Source organism: Myotis myotis, unplaced genomic scaffold, assembly GCF_014108235.1.
Source record: "Myotis myotis isolate mMyoMyo1 unplaced genomic scaffold, mMyoMyo1.p scaffold_m19_p_1, whole genome shotgun sequence".
Lineage (NCBI taxonomy): Eukaryota > Metazoa > Chordata > Mammalia > Chiroptera > Vespertilionidae > Myotis > Myotis myotis.
In genome coordinates this window covers 84,882,556-84,899,033 of record NW_023416313.1, presented here as the reverse complement: position 1 = coordinate 84,899,033, position 16,478 = coordinate 84,882,556, and the positions used below count along the sequence as shown (strand labels likewise).

At 48.2% G+C, this 16,478-nt stretch overlaps 1 protein-coding gene across 9 annotated transcripts in view; it reads left to right on the top strand.

The window, feature by feature from the left end:
* Positions 1-12,048: 12,048 nt before the first annotated feature.
* SEC24B (SEC24 homolog B, COPII coat complex component) overlaps positions 12,049-16,478 on the top strand; it is a 91,440-nt gene continuing 87,010 nt past the window's right edge. For 6 of the 9 annotated variants that reach the window (XM_036343535.1, XM_036343516.1, XM_036343508.1 and 3 more), the window contains exon 1: positions 12,053-12,235. In XM_036343535.1, the coding sequence (XP_036199428.1) occupies positions 12,115-12,235 (121 nt within the window). In that variant the 5' untranslated portion in view covers positions 12,053-12,114. Of the gene's footprint in view, positions 12,236-16,478 lie in introns of all 9 variants that reach the window. The other 3 variants (XR_004973301.1, XM_036343526.1, XM_036343543.1) reach the window with 3 other exon arrangements.

Here is a 16,478-nt window from a genome sequence, read left to right as displayed (position 1 = left end):
ACAGTCACATTCTGAAGTATTAGGGCTTAGCACTTCCACATATGAATTATAAAGTGCCACAATTCAGCCCATAGCAGAGACTTAAATTATAGTGGATTATAGTTGGATATGCTTTTAAGGACTTTAAAGATATTAATAGAAGTGTTTAATTAAGCTAAATTAAATCCAAATGGCAAATAGAATGACAGGTTGTGGAATCTGGAGTTGGGAGGAAGCTTAGAGTACAGGGAGTTGAACTTCCTTCTCAGGGTGGGGATACCTTTTCCACAATTCCCAGCTTCCTCTGCTTAAGCATAACCCCTGTATCAAAATCCAATCACTTGCCCTTGTTCTGCCATCTGAAGCAACATCTTTAGCACTCTTCAGAGGACAGCTTTCAAATATTTCAGGAGGTTTATCATTTCCCCATGATTTTGTCTTCTGTAGTCCAGCTTCCCCTAACAGTGCCTTGACATCCAATCTAATAATAGAGAAACATGGTAATTAACCATATCTTCGCTACCCTTCCCATTGGCTGATCAGCAAGATATGCAAATTAACTGCCAACCAAGATGGCGGCTGGCAGCCAGGCAGCTGAAGCGAACAGGAGGCTTGCTTGCTCCAGTGATGGAGGAAGCCAAGGTTCCCTGCCTGCCGCTGCCGGCCTCTGAGCTGAAGTCTAAGAAACATTTTTGCAATTATAGAAGCTAAACAATCCCCAGAAACCTGCTTTCAGCCATCAGAGCTGGAGCGAGCAAGACCGCAACAGTGTTACAATTATAGAAGCCAAACAAACCCAGATACCTGCTTTCAGCAGCCGAGGTCTCAGAGCTGGAGCCGAGCCTCAGAGCTAAAGCTGGCTCTCAGCTCCAGTGACAGCTATAGAAGGTAAATAAATCCCAGAATAATAAAAAAAAAAAGAACAAAAGGAGAGGCTGGGAGCTTCAGTCGCCTGCCAGCCTGAAAATAGCCCTCAGCCCCTCACCCAGACTAGCCAGGCACCCCAGTGGGGACCCCCACCCTGATCTGGGACACCCTTCAGGGCAAACCAGCCGGCCCCCACCTGTGCACTAGGCCTCTATCCTATATAGTAAAAGGGTAATATGCCTCTCAGCACCGGGATCAGCGGAGCTGTGAGGCCTCACACCCCGGCATTAGTGGAGCTGTGAGGCCTCCCGGTACTGGGATCAGCGGAGCCTCACAGCACTGGGATCAGCGGAGCAGTGAGGCCTCACTGCCCTGGTGTCAAGCGGAGCAGCGAGGCCTCCCAGCACTGGGATCAGCAGAGCTGCGAGGCCTCCTGGCCCCTGGAGCAGCGTGACAGGGGGCAGCGCCCAAACCCCTTGATGGCCCTGCGGCTCTGTGTGTGACAGGGGGCGGGGCCACAACCTCCCTATCCACCCTGCTCTGTTTGTGACAGGGGAAGGCACCCCAACCCCTTGATCAGCCCTGCTCTGTGCCTGATAGTGGGGAGCTCCCCAACCCCCTGATCGGCCCTGCTCTGTATGTGACAGGGTGCGGTGCCCCAACTCCCCTATTGGCCCTACTCTGTGCATAACAGGGGGGAGCTCCCCAACCCCCTGATCGGCCCTGCTCTGTGTGTGACAGGGTACGGAGCCCCAGCCTCCCTGATGGGCCCTGCTCTGTGCGTGACGGGGGGCGGCGCCCCAACTCCCCAATCGAGCCCGACCAGGGGCTGCACCTAGGGATTGGGCCTGCCCTCTGCCACCCAGGAGCGGGCCTAAGCCAGCAGGTTGTTATCTCCCGAGGGGTCCCAGACTGTGAGAGGGCACAAGTGGGGCTGAAGGACACCCCCCACCACCAGTGCACAAATTTTTGTGCACCGGGCCTCTAGTATATAATAAAAGCCTAATATGCTAAGTGTCCAGTTGTCCTGTTAACCAATCGAAGCATAATATGCTAATGATATGCTAAGGCCACTCAATTGCTCACTATAATGTGCACTGACCACCAGGGGGCAGATGCTCCTACCAGTAGGTTATCTTGCTGCTGGGGTCTGGCCAATAAGGACTGAGCAAGATGGGCTAGATACGCCCTCGAGCCCTCCCGCGGTCCCTCCCCAGCTGGCCAACCTCCCACATTCCTCCCTAGCCTTAATCATACACTGGTGGGGGCCCTCGACCTGGCCTGCACCCTCTCGCAATCCGGGACCCCTCAGGGGATGTCGGAGAACTGGTTTCGGCCCAATCCTACAGGCCAAGCTGAGGGGCCCCACTGGTGCACGAATTCATGCACTGGGCCTCTAGTTTGTTATATAACAAGATATTTAAACATCTTGCCATCCCAGTGGTGTTAAAAAGTGTATCCTCTCTAACTGAATTAGCATGTTCAAATTTTTTTTTTAATCTGGCAATTTTTAAAAAGAATTGTGTTTCACACCATTGATTTTTTTCTGTGTAATTAAAGGTTATCCTCAACTAGTAAAAAAAGTTCACTAAATTCTCTGTCGTACAGAAACACCCTATTCTTAGGATATTTTAACTCACACAGTTTCATAAATTAAAAAGAAATCTGCCATAGGGAACAACAGTATCATTTTTGCCTGCCTCCCATAGATGGCACTGCAGACTGTACACAGAAACGTCAGCGGCAATTAGTGCTTCCCAGCCCCTCTGTCGCAGGACAGCTGGAAAGTAAGAGTATTTTTGTGAATAAACAAGAGGGTGGCAGCCAAAGAAGACTAGCCTGGGGGTCCCCTGAAGGCACCGCTGGCTGTCCCAAGGTCTGAGGAAGATTGACATTTTGGCACATCTTTGAATGCATTACAGCCCACAGTGCATCTTGGTTGGGAGTTCTGATCTAGGTCATCTTCTTATTAATTTGGAACCTATAATGAGTTTACATCTTTAAAGTGTATTTATACATATTAATCCACAGTCTGACGCTCTACCCACTGAGCCAAACCGGCTAGGGCTGTCTTCTTTTAAAAACAAACAAACATTTTTTTTAAAGAAGTAAGCTTCAGACATAGAAAATAGAGACATAACCAGAGGTAAATGAAGCATCTGGAAATATTTGCTTACAATTATTATTTTACACAGTGGGGCTTTGACTTACGAGTGTCCCGACTAACGAGTTTTTCGAGATACGAGCCATCTCTCGGCCGATTTTTTGCTTTGAGTTGCGAGCTAAAATTCGGGTTACGAGCCAGCTTCAGATACCCCACCGCTAGTTGGCGCAGCGAACGTCACAGTGAACGCCACAACATCAGCCCAGCATCACGTGTCTCACTCGTTCACTTTATGATTTGACATACGAGTAATTTGAGTTACGAGCTCCGTCACAGAACGAATTAAACTCATAAGTCAAGGCCCCATTGTATATCTTTGTATTGATTCAACCAGGAAGGGAGACAGAGAGAGAGAGAGAGAGAGAGAGAGAGAGAGAGAGAGAGAAATATCAATGATGAGAGAGAATTATTGATTGGCTGCCTCCTGCACACCTCCCACTGGGGATTGAGCTCGCAACATGGACACGTGTCCTTGACCGGAATCAAACCCGGGACCCTTCAGTCCACAGGCTGACGCTCTATCCCAGCCGTGGGCAAACTACAGCCCGCGGGCCGGATCCGGCCCGTTCGGCTGTTCTATCCAACCCGCGGAGCCGAAAGAGCGGAGGGTTCTCTTGCTCTCCCCTCCGCTCCTTCACCAGCAGCAGTGTTAACATGTATTAGTTCACACAAACACTCCATCCATGCTTTTGTTCCGGCCCTCCGGTCCAGTTTAAGAACCCATTGTGGCCCTCGAGTCAAAAAGTTTGCCCACCCCTGCTCTATCCACTGAGACAAACCGGCCAGGGCAACATATTTTTATTGATTTTAGAGAGAGGAGGGAGAGGACAGAGAGATAGAAACATCAATGATGAGAATCATTGGTCGGCTGCCTCCTGCATGCTCCCCACTGGGGATCAAGCCTGCAACCCAGGCACCTGCCCTGACCAGGAATGGAACTATGACCTCCTGATTCATAGGTTGACACTCAACCACTGAACCACACTGGCCAGGAATCCCTGCTGTCTTCTGAAAAGAGACTGCAGAGCATAATTTAGTTTTTCTTTGTAATTGAGGACCAAAGCTATGAATATCTGTATATTTACAGTGATGTCCTAAAGAGCTTTCAGGTTATATACAGGGTAGGCAAAAGTAGGTATACAGTTGTTCATATGGAAAATAACACAATAATTAATAAATAATAATACAATAATAAATTCAGTGTTTTGTGTACTCACCACTGTAAACCTACTTTTGTCAACACTGTAATAGGTACTCAGTAAATAGTGTTCCCTTCATTCAATTCCCTTCAAATACCAGGTTAGAAATTCTCAGATGGCAGAGACTTGTGGGCTGTTTGTCATATTCCCAGTGGAATATTTAGGGCTGTTCAGCTTAACTGACTACCTCAGACTGCTGTGCATTTTCAGTTCCATTTTTCCAATTTTCTTTTTTTTTTTAAATATATTTTATTGATTTTTTACAGAGAGGAAGGGAGAGAGATAGACAGTCAGAAACATCGATGAGAGAGAAACATCGACCAGCCGCCTCCTGCACATCTCCCACTGGGGATATGCCCGCAACCCAGGTACATGCCCTTGACCGGAATCGAACCTGGGACCTTTCAGTCCGCAGGCCGACGCTCTATCCACTGAGCCAAACCGGTTTCGGCCAATTTTCTTTTCTTCCTTGTATTTATTCTGCCAACTAATAGTGATTGTGGCTCTCAACGTGTCTATATAAACAGCATTTCTTTCCCCTGTCATGTGGTTTATGTTTATGTTTAATTTACCGTGGGCTAAGTGGATGACTATAGAAATTACAGTATATTTGAAATAATAATCAAATATTCTAAGTGAGAACTTAAGAGAATGTCCTGTAAGTGCATGCACTATTATACATAGGTTGGCTATGTGGTAATTATTTGCCTAATAATCCCATCCTTTCATTTTTCTTTTAGGATCTTAGTTGTGTCATAGACCATTAAGACTTAATAGTTCAATGACATCAATATACATATAAAATTATCTTTCATCATATTATGAACAGTAGAACTCAACTTAGAATGCCCTAATGAAAAGAAAAATCAATGATTCACAAGGAACAGGGGGGAGAAAGCCACAGCTGGTTGGCTCAGTGGATAGAGGACTGAAGGGTCCCAGGTTTGATTCCAGTCAAGGGCACATGCCCAGGGTGCAGGCTTGATGCCCAGTAGAAGGTGTATAGGGGGCATGCAGGAGGCAGCCAATCAATGATTCTCCTTCCTTATTGAAGCTTCTATCTCTCTCCCTCTCCCTTCCTCTCTGAAATCAATAAAAATATATTTTAAACAACAACAAAGAAAAGAACACAGCAAGTTTGCAGGAAAAAAAGAAATCAAGAAATCCAAATACAAGGAAGTCCACAGAAATATATCTGCATGGGATCTTTGGAGACAGACTATACCTTATTTATCTTTGTATCCCTAACACCTGGCCTACCAAAAATGCAATGTGTAAATCGATCAGATAAAGGAGAAGAAAGAAGAAAATTACTTCTCCCCATCGGGAGAAGGACAACTAATAAGGACTGCCACTAAAAGATAAAAGACGTTTGGCCAGATGGATCACTCCTCAGCGCATACATTGTCCGAATATGCTCAGGTTGCTGGTTCCATCCAAGGTCAGGGCACATAAAAGAATCAACCAATGGCGGCCCTGGCCAGTTTGGTTCAGTGGGGAGAGCCGACTTCGACCTGCGGACCATGGGTCCCGGGTTCCATTCCCGTCAAGGGTACATGCCCGGTCTGAGCTCAAGCCCCACTAGGGGGCGTGCAGGAGGCGGCGGATCCACGATTCTCTCTCGATGATGTTTCTCTCTTTCCCTTCCTCTCTGAAATCAATAAAAACATAAAAAAAGAATTAACCAATGAATGCATAAACAAGTGGAATAACAAATCAATGTTTCACTTTCTTTCCCTTTATCTCTCTAAAATCAATAAGTAAAAATTTTAAAAAGTAATGGGGGGATGAGGACATATTTGTAATACCTTAACTAATAAAAAAATTTTTTTTAGAAGATCGAAGATGTTCAACAAAAGTCCATTAATGTGCAGGGCCACTTCTCTCAGGGGCAGCCTATACCTAGCACAGCGCCCCCAGCACCCCCTGCGCCCCAAGGTCCTGACGGCCGACTGGTGCCTAGTGAGAGGACCGCTGGCTGGCTGCGCGCAGGGCCCCCTGGGTCTTGGGTTCGTAGGCCCCTCCATCGCACAACGGGTGGCCTCCTGAGAAAGTGCCTGTCTAGTCAATACAGATGTCCGAGTTTTGACGCAAAAAAAAATTGCCCCTCAGGACTACGCATTGCACATAAATAAGAATGTTTTCCTTGGAGTGGAACACTGAAGGTCTGGTCAGGTTAGAGCGGACGCGTGAGGTGCTCGGTGAAGCAGGCACTCTTCTGGGCAGCCACATCCGGGTCCTCCTGATGCAGGGTGCCCTCCGAGCCCGGGGTCGTGGGAGAGTTTAGAAATCCGCTCCTCAGCGGTGCTCGCAACCTGTACCCTTGTGCTCTTTTGTTTTTCTCCGCTTCCGGGTCCTCTGCTGCAACCATGCTCCGGCAGACCCTCGGGCCAAGAAGCGTCCAAGCCTGCTCTCCCTCTGAGTATTTATTGGAGCCAGAGGTACTGGGGCAGCGCTGTTTGCCGTGCGGCTGACAGTGTTCAATCCCGATGTCTGTTGGGAAAGAGTCGCCCACAACCGTGGAACAAACTGGGTCCCGATGGCCGACACAAGTTCTCCTCAGTGAACGCAGAATACAGCAAACTCAGTAAAGGCCAGGACTTCTCTAAACTGCCATGAAGGTCTTCCAGAAGCCACTCACTCGCACAGTTTTCCCCCTCCAGCGGTTCTCAACCTGTGGGTCGCGACCCCTTTGGCGATCCAACGATCCTTTCACAGGGGTCACCTAAGACCATCCTGCATATCAGATATTTACATTACGATTCATACCAGTAGCAACATTACAGTTATGAAGTAGCAACGAAAATGATTTTATGGTTGGGTCACAACATGAGGAACTGTATTTAAAGGGCCAGAAGGTTGAGAACCACTGCGACTTCTTGAAAGGTACGAACTCATGTTGGTGTATTGTGTCGGGGTTTACACTGTTTAATAAAGAAACTTGAAAAAGAAGGCTGGATGTGACTTAAAAGCTAGATAATTTAAAAAAAACTGCCTGAGAAAGACGTGAAGCAAGGCTGCAATAAAGCAAGAAGAACTGGACTATGGTTTTTTGAGATGGAGATGGGCGTTCAGTTGTCCAAAGCTTCCACAGCTTCTGTTCCAGAGAAAATGTGTGTCGTAAGGTGGGGGTGACAAACAGTGGCATGCGTGTCACAGTTTGACGCTCAGAAAAATGTTCCTTCTGCACCCGTGACAGGGGTTAGTGTCCACGAGAGCACTCTTTCCCGCTGAACACAGACTTGACCTCAGCATTTGCCTCAACGCAGCCTGACAACCAGAATTGACAAGGGAACCATCATATATCAGAATTGTCAAGGGAACCATCATATTTGGCGTTCCTGGCACTTGAATCACCCACATACAAACTTTAACTTTTTTTTAAGTTAAAAAAAATCATTTTATTACTAAAGCTCTGCCATATATTTCTAGCAGGTGCCGATGGTCACCTGCCACGCTCGCACCAGGTTGTCTGGGTAGCCAGCAAAGAGAGTCGGCCATCGGCAGACCAGGCCAGAGAGATGCCCTGGGGTGCCTCTGCCTTGCTGCTGGCTCTGATAACTGCTTGCTTCAATTCATCTACACAGATCTTGCCCTCCACAAACTTGCGCTTTTAATGGTTGGCAAAAGATTGCCGCGATGTCCTGAAGGAAAGGGCCATCGCATCCCAATATCAAAAGGAAGGAACCCATTCAGCTCAATTTTGCTATTCAAAAGCGGTGGTTCTCAAATTTTCCTGTGGATCGGAATCACCCGGAGAGCTTGCTGTTGGGTCCTAACTCCAGCGTTCAGTAGGTCTGGGTGGCACTTGAGAGTTTGCATGTCAAACGCTGAGATCCACCATTCTGAAAACACTGGAATACATTCTAAATATGTAAAACTGAAAATCCTTTGACAAGCAAAATAGTACCCCGTGATTAGCATAGCTTTATGAAGGGAGATGTAAGTTAACCCACTACAGTTTGTAGTGGATAAAGCGAAGATTTTTGAGCTAAGAGACTTTGGTTTGATCTCTGGTTCTACTATTTACTACTTCATGATTTTTACTAAGAGTACTTGAAATCTACAAACCTTAGTTCCTCACTGGTAAAATGGCGATAAGAAAAAAATCCCAGTTATTGTGAGGACTAAGTGGCGGGGGGGTGGGGGGTGGGGTGGGGAGGCGGAATACACCCAAAGTGACTAGCACAATGCCTGGTACTCTGTAAGCATTCAACCCATCCTATTCCTCCTTCACTGAGAGCAGTCATGGAACATAAAGCAGTAGAGTGAAATAACATTGTCATAAAGGTTATAGGATCTGCCATGCAAAAGGTTTTCATAAACCTGCCAGAAAAAGACTATGGCTAATTAGTGGACTAGTGGAAGCAATTTAGGTGATAAAGATTGTGGGGAAGATCTGTTAAAGAATACCATCCCACTCCCTCTATGCAGAAGTCTCTCCAAAAGAGATGGGGTTCACCTTCATTCTAAATACCTCTGATTATAATGGGCTTCTCACATCAGGAGAATACATTCCAGTGGCAGAAAGCCAATTGTCTAGTTACTCCATTATGCACATAACCGTAGTCCTTAATGCAGAGCTTTTTTTCTGAACCATTTTTTCAAAGGACTGCTGAGTGTTGAAACCTGTAATTGTGTAATCTTGATGAAGCAGAGTGTGATCTTTTGCTTATTTGGGCTTAGGTTTCTGTGAAGCTGGAAAGCCTGTGGGAAAGGACTTGCCCTTTTGTGTTTATCAAGCATAGTGTATTGTTGAAAATCCTCAATCTCCAAAGTGTTACCAGGAAGACAACAAGACCTCAGTTCTCTTAACAAAAAAGATTTCAATCAAGAGACAAAGTGTACCCAGGCCAGCCTGGCTTAGTTGGTTGAGTGTCCTCCCATGCACCAAGAGGTTGCTAGTTCAATTCCTGGTCAGGGCATATACCTGGGTTTCGGGCTCCATCTCCAGTGGAGGGCGTGCAGAAGGCAGCCAATCGATGTTTCTCTATCATCAATTTGCTGCTGCTGTTGTTGTTAATCCCCAGCAGAGGATATTTTTCCTTTGATTTTTAGGGAGAGTGGAAGAGAGAGGAAAAGACAGAGAAACAATGATGTGAGAGAAACACATTAATTGGTTGTGTTCTGCAGGAGCCCTGACAGGGCGCAGGCTGGGGAGGAACCTGCAACCAAGGTACATACCCTTGATTGGAATCGAACCTGGGACTCTTTGGTCCTCAGGTCAATGCTCTATCCACTGAGCAAACTGGCTAGATTTAACATTGATGTTTTTATCTTCTTTCCTTTTCCCTTCTTCTCTCTAAAAAATCAATAAAAAATATATTTAAAAGATAAATAAATGTGTTGTGTTGGTTTTTTTTTTTTTTAAAGAGACAAAGTATAGAAAAGCAAGCAAGAGTTTATTGACTGCAGCAAAATAAATAAGGAAGGGCATAGAAGAAGCAACAGGAGAGGCTAGGCTGGGCTGCTTTGGCTCACTGGGAAGTCAGAGAACAGGGAGCCTTGGAGACAAGTCCAGGGGGTTAGCCCAGGATGAGATGCTGCTGCCCATTATTCCCCTGGTTGCAAGTCTCAAGGGGACCCTTAGAGGTTAGGGGATAGGTGCCTGCGGGGGAAGGATAGGGCAAGGGAATGGCACTGGCATGCTCCCTGGAGGGAGAGTGGGTTGGACTGAGTTGCTGCTGTCTGTTGCTCCCCTGGTTGTCAGTCTCACAGGGTTCCTTAGAGATTAGGGGATAGTGAGGGGGTGCAGGGGTGGGGGAGATGGTGGAGGAGAGGGATGAGGGCTCCCGGGAGGGAGACTGCTAGGACCTTTGTTTTCAGGGGTTTTAAAGGCTGGGTGTTTAGGAGAGGTCTTAGTGGAGAATTAATAGAACATTTATCAGCTTTATGCTGATGTACCAAAATGAGATTTATTATCTCAATTTGTCCTTGGGTGTGGTGGGGAAATAGTACTTAATTGGATTTCTGTTATCTGTCTCCCTGAGCAGGGTGGTTTAAGCTACTTACCCTCTGGTTGGGGAAGAGAAGTGCAAACCATTTACTCTTAAGTGTCCTTGATTTAGAGCAGCGGTTCTCAACCTGTGAGTCGCGACCTCTTTGGAGGTCGAACGACCCTTTCACAGGGGTCGCCTAAGACCATCGGAAAACACATATATAATTACATACTGTTTTTGTGATTAATCACTATGCTTTAATTATGTTCAATTTGTAACAATGAAATTGGGGGTCACCACAACATGAGGAACTGTATTAAAGGGTCACGGCATTAGGAAGGTTGAGAACCACTGGTTTAGAGAAAAATGGGATTTACTAGGTGTTTAACTATCTGTTTTAGTTTCCCTATTCCACTTGTTCTAGAATTTTCCTAGCTTCTTACTATTCTATAACAAAAATACAAATCCAACCATTAAAATCCTTTTGCAATTCATTTGGTGTAATTTGGAGCATCGGGTATCACTAATTCATGACAACAGCTAAAGGGAAGCTTTGTATTATTTTTTTTAAATATATTTTTTATTGATTTCAGAGAGGGAAAGATAGAAACATCAATGATGAGAGAGAATACTCATTGATTGGCTGCCTCCTGCACACCCCCTACTGGGGATCGAGGAGGCCAAACCTGGGACCTTTCTGCAGGCTGATGCTCTATCCACTGAGCCAAACTGGCTAGGGCCTTTGTATTAAGACTGGGGGGGGGGGGGGGGGCGCGGGGGGTGTCTCTCAGCCTGGCCTGCACCCTCTCCAATCTGGGACCGCTGGCTCCTAACTGCTCGCTTGCCTGCCTGATCACCCCTAAGCACACTCCTGCCTGCCTGATAGCCCCTAACCACCTCTGCCTCCGCCCCCACCTGGCAGCTTCCTCCTGAGGTGGCCTGGAATGACGTCTGGAAGGTCCTTTGGCTGTCCGGTCTAATTAGCATATTATGCTTTTACATTATAGATGATCAACACTTTTTATTTTGTGTAGTCATTCAGTAAACTAGACTTTGCCATATCGCATTCTGAATTCCATGTTTCTTAGCAGTCTTATTTCTAGTACAGAATAATGGTGGACACTCAAGGTTGCAAAACTGCAAAATGCCTTAGGAGAAGCAGTCCAGGGCTTGCTTGCCAGTGCGCACGCAGCGGCTGGCCAGAGAGATTAGAAGATTTCAATAGTGTAAACAAGAGCTCTGGCTTTAGAGGGAAGCTTCTGAACACCAACCGGAGGAGCCAACCCTTGGCAAAAACCAGGGGGGAGAGAAAGTCTGTCTTCGAGTTTCCCTTGCTCTCTTCCCCTTCCCCTGCCCCTGCCCCTTCCCTAGATTTCAGTCGGTGGGGAAAGTCCTGAATAACGCTATTCATGTTGAGATTCTTGTGTTTCTCAACCCTGCACGGCTCTTCGGAGGAAGGGTGGGTGGGGTCAGCCCGGTCTGGGCTCCGACGTCGCCCCGCAGCTGTCGGATCGCCTGTGGGCACCGCGGCCCCGGCCAGGCCTGCGTTCCAGCCTCCGCCCCCCGCCCCCCCAAACCATGGGGCGCGCCCCAAGGCCCCCTGGGCCGAGTCCTTCCTCGGCTCCAGGGCTGCAGTGAGGCCAGGCCCGGCCGCCCCGCCTCGGGCGTGGGCTCGCCGCTCCGGCCAGCAGGGGGCGTGGCGGGGGGCGAGGGCGGGGCGAGGCCGGCGACACCGGGAGCCGCCGGGGGTGGGAACCCCGCGGCTTGGCGCTCGGGCGGGCCAGGGTCCCGGCTCCCGCGGCGGCTCGCTCGTCTCGGCGGCGGAGCGCGGCCCCAGCCGCAGTCCCGGGCGACTCCCTCGGTGACGCCGGCACGTTCCTTCCTCTTCCTCCCGCTCCCGGCCCCGCCCTCCCTTCCCTCCGCCCACCTCCCGCCGCGGAGCCGCCGCCGCCGCCACCGCGCCGTCATGTCTGCCCCCGCCGGGTCCCCCCAGCGCGCCGCCAGCGCCCGCATGCAGCCCAGACTTGGGGGGGCCGCTGCCTCCGGAGCCGCCGCGGGCCCGGGCCCGGCGCCGCGCCAGCAGAACGGTGAGCGGGGGTTCGGGGGAGCGCGGGGCCTAGGCCGGCGGGGCGGCCTGCGCGGTCGCCCGGGGTGGGGCGGGCCGGGGCGGGGGGACCTCGGGGATCGCGCCTGCGGCGTGGGGGGCGGCGGGCGGCGGGGCGGAGAGGCGCCCTGCGCGGCGAGGGGGCCGCCTGGAAAGCCGGGCCGGGCTGTGTACGCAGTGTGACCCTAGGCCCGAAACCGCCGGGGGCCTGGGGAGCCGGCGCGGGCCTCCATCCCTCGGATCCCCCCTACTTTCCCCCGCCCCCCACCCCCCGGGCGCGGGGAGTCGCCCCGAGCGACCCCTGCCCGTGAGTCCGGCGTGGGGCCGAGGCCGCGAGTGCGGGGTCTCGGGGAGACCGGGGAGACCGGGGTGGGGGAGCCTCCGAGCGGGGGCACTGGGCCCTTCCCGACTCGGGGAAACTGATTTCTGCGGCCCGGGGAGCACGCCGCCTCGGAGGGAGCTGAAGTTAGCGCTCAAGTTTTGTGGACAAAGGGGTGCAAATATGCACCCCAAGTGTAACTGTAACCCTGACCCAGTTCGGCATCGAGATGTGTGGCTGCCGCCGCGGCTGCCGCTCCGGAGGTTGGGGTGCGCTCGTCGTCGTCGTGTTTGAAAGGGAGCAGGTGGCAGCTGGGGGCACACGAAGGCCTGTAGATGGGGTGCGTGTCCCCCAGCCTCGCTCTCAGAAACTCAGGAGCGTTTAGGGCCGGCCCTGCTGGGGGCCGGCCTCGGTCCAGGCAGCAGCGGCGCAGCGGGAACGCCGCTCTCACACTCATAGCGCCGTGGCCGGTGAGGATGCGGGCGGTGCGAGCCGAGAATGGGCATCCCCGGGGTGTCCGCTCCCTCGTCTGGAGGTTTGGGGCGTTCGTGGATGCGGCCGGGGAGGGCGCGACTCTCTCTCCTGGATTTGGTAATCTTTCAGAAGAGAACCCCCCAAGTGAGTGACTGGAAACTTTAGAAAGGTATCCGTCCTGTGTTTGCAAAAGAACAACACTGCACTGGTACTCTGCAAACGATTGTCAGGCCGGCCTATTTTATCCAAGTTGTTAGTGAAAATTTACCGGGCTTTTTAATTAATTATTTATTTATTATTTTTTAAAATATATTTTATTGATTTTAGAGAGGAAGGGAGAGGGAGATAGAAACATCAATGATGAGAGAGAATCATTGACTGGCTGCCTCCTGCACGCCCCCTACTGGGGATGGAGCCCGCAACCCGGGCATGTGCCCTTGGCCAGAGTGGAACCTGGGACCCTTCAGCCCGCAGACTGACGCTCTATCCATTGAGCCAAACCAGCTAGGGCTTTACTGGGCTTTTTAAAAATCCTCACCTAAGAACAGGCTTATTGATTTGAGAGAGAGGAACAGTGATGGGTTGGCTTCCAGATGTGCCCTGATTAGGGATGTGGAGCCCTCAACTGTTTGGTGTGTGGGAGTGGGAGGACATTCCAACCAACTAAGCCACACTGGCCAGTGCTTGCTGGGCTTTTTAAATCAGTTCAGCCAACATCTAATTTTTGCAACAGATGCTTTATCGTTTATCCTGGGAATTAGAGGTTGAATTTTTTTCATAAGTCAGAAGTGATGGTTTAGCTTTAATATCTATTGGATCAGCCATACTTATTATTGCACTTTTTACCTCCATTAGTTGTTTAATGGGTTTGAATGTAAATAGTATTGTAGGTTTTGTACTGCTCTCTGCAACATACATAAAGACATTGATGAGCATTTTTTTCTTCTTTTGAATTTACTATAAATTCTTGTTTTGTTTTTCAAACAGTTTTGTGTATGAAGGAATTGGAACACGATAATTTAAAAAGAGATCCCAGGTGTTTTAGACTAGTGTAAACCCATGTGATCCAAGGATTGTGTCTTTTCTTGATATTCTAAATATGCATTATTGTCCTAATGAACAACTTTTAAAATTATTTATATTTATTTATTTTTCAGAGAGAGTGGAAGGGAGGGGGAGAGACACAGAGAGAAACATCTGTTTGAGAGAGATATATTGATTGGTTGTCTCTAGCAAATGCCCGGACCAGGGCCAGGGATAGAGCCTGCAACCAAGGTATGTGCCCTTGACCGGAATCGCACCCTGGACCCTTCAGTCCATGGGCTGACTCTATCCACTGAGCCAAACTGGCCAGGGCATAATGAACAATATTTTTGTAGCAAATATTTACCTTAACCTTAAAATTTTTATGAATGCTCAAGGGATGCCAGAATATCAGTTGTAATCAGGATGTTAAATCTGTAAGACCAAATCAGTTCATATATAGAGAAGTCAAATATAGATGATGCTTGATTTCTGCTGTTTATAATCATTCCTTTAAGCAGATAATCAATTCATTTCAATATTTTTGCCTGTTTACCAGTTGAGTACTCAAGATGAGCCTGGTAGATAGGAAAAACTGTCTGCCTTTATTTTGGTAACATTCAACTTGGTTATGACCTTGAGGGATTTAATGGGTTGGGGTAGGAGGGCAATGTCCATGGAGAGGTTACAGCATGAACAGAAGTCTGGAAGTATGAAAGTGCAAGGCATGTTTAGGCCTGGCCAGTGTTGCTCAGTTGGTTGGAGTGTCATCCCGCACACCATAACGTGGCAGGTTCTATTTCTGGTTGGGGCACATACCCACATACCCAGGTGTGGATTCAATTCCCAGTGGGCTCTAGTAGGGGAGGCGGCTAATTGCACATTGATGTTTCTCTCTCTGTCTCTCTCTGTCTCTCTCTCCCCCCCTCCCTCCCTCCCTCCCTCCTTCTCCTTCTCTCCCTCTCTCCTTTCCTCCCTCTCCCCCCTTCTATCTCTAAAAAAATCAATAAAAAAGAAGGAAAAGAATGCAAGGCATATTTAGAAACTAAACAGTCAAGAAATGAAAAGGGCCCTAGCTGGTTTGGCTCAGTGGATAGAGCATTAGCCTGCTCATTCCCAGGTTGATTACAGCCAAGGGCACATGCCAGGTTATGAGCTCGATTTCCAGCAGGGGGCGTGCAGGAGGCAGCCGATCAATGATTCTCTCATAGTTGATGTTTCCATCCCTCTCTCCCTCTCTCTTTCTCTCTGAAAGCATTAAAAATAAATTAAAAAAAAAAAAAAAGAACCAAAAAGGGCCCAGCCAGCTTGGCTCAGTGGCTGAGCAGCAACCTGGGAACCAGGTCACAGTTTGATTCCTGGTCAGGGCACATGCCCAGGTTGTGGGCTGGATCCCAGTGTGGGGCGTGCAGGAGGCAGCCGATCAATGGTTCTTTCTCATCATTGATCTTCCTTCCTTCCTAACTTCCTTCCTTCCTTCCTTCCTTCCTTCCTTCCTTCCTTCCTTCCTCTCTCTCTCTCTCTCTCTCTCTCTCGCTCCCGCTCCCTCTCTCTCTCCCTCTCCCTTCCTCTTTGAAATCAATAGAAATATATATATTTTAAAAAAAGCAAAAAGGGTGCTGGGTGGTAGGGAAAACCCAAGGCATTGGAATTGAAAGGAATACTTTAAAAGGGCCAGGTTGCAGAAAGACCTTAGATGTCATGCTAAGGAATTTAGAAGTTAAGATAATGAACTAGGGTCAGTTTTAGGTTGTAGTTATTGTGGAAGAAAGTTTAAGCAGAGAAATAACGAGATCAAATCTGTTTTGGTTTTGTTTGCTAGTCTTAGAAAAAAAGTAGTTTTTGCTACATAGTATTGGCATCTATCAATTACGATTAAGCAGTCATTTGTGTTTGTGATTTATTCTTTGCCCTATATAAACTAGTTTGCCTTTTAATATATCTCTGTGGAATTCCAGATATGGTGAAAAACAAATAGGTCTGAAGTATGAGTATGAAGCATCATAGAAAACAATTGTAAAACTGGAATGTTACCTAGAGAGCACTTCACAAGTTACCCAACTTTAAAACATCGATCAGTTGCCTCCCATACCTGCAACTGACTGGAATTAAACCTGCCACCTTTTGGTGTAAGGGAAGACGCTCCAACCAACTGAGCCACCCAGCTAGGGCTTTCTATTAATTCTTAGTTTCCTTTTAGAACTTTGACATTGAGATTTCATTATAACTTGTTTTCCAGGTTCAACTGTTAACATGCTTTTCCCATTTAAAGATAAAAGTTGACTTCTTTGAATCTATGAAATATTTCTCTTAAACTTTCTTTCTTAGAGTTGTATTTCTATACTTTAGTTCTTTAATTGAGCAAAATATGGGCCTTTAGAATTATTTGTCTTTCTTTCCATATGAAGTA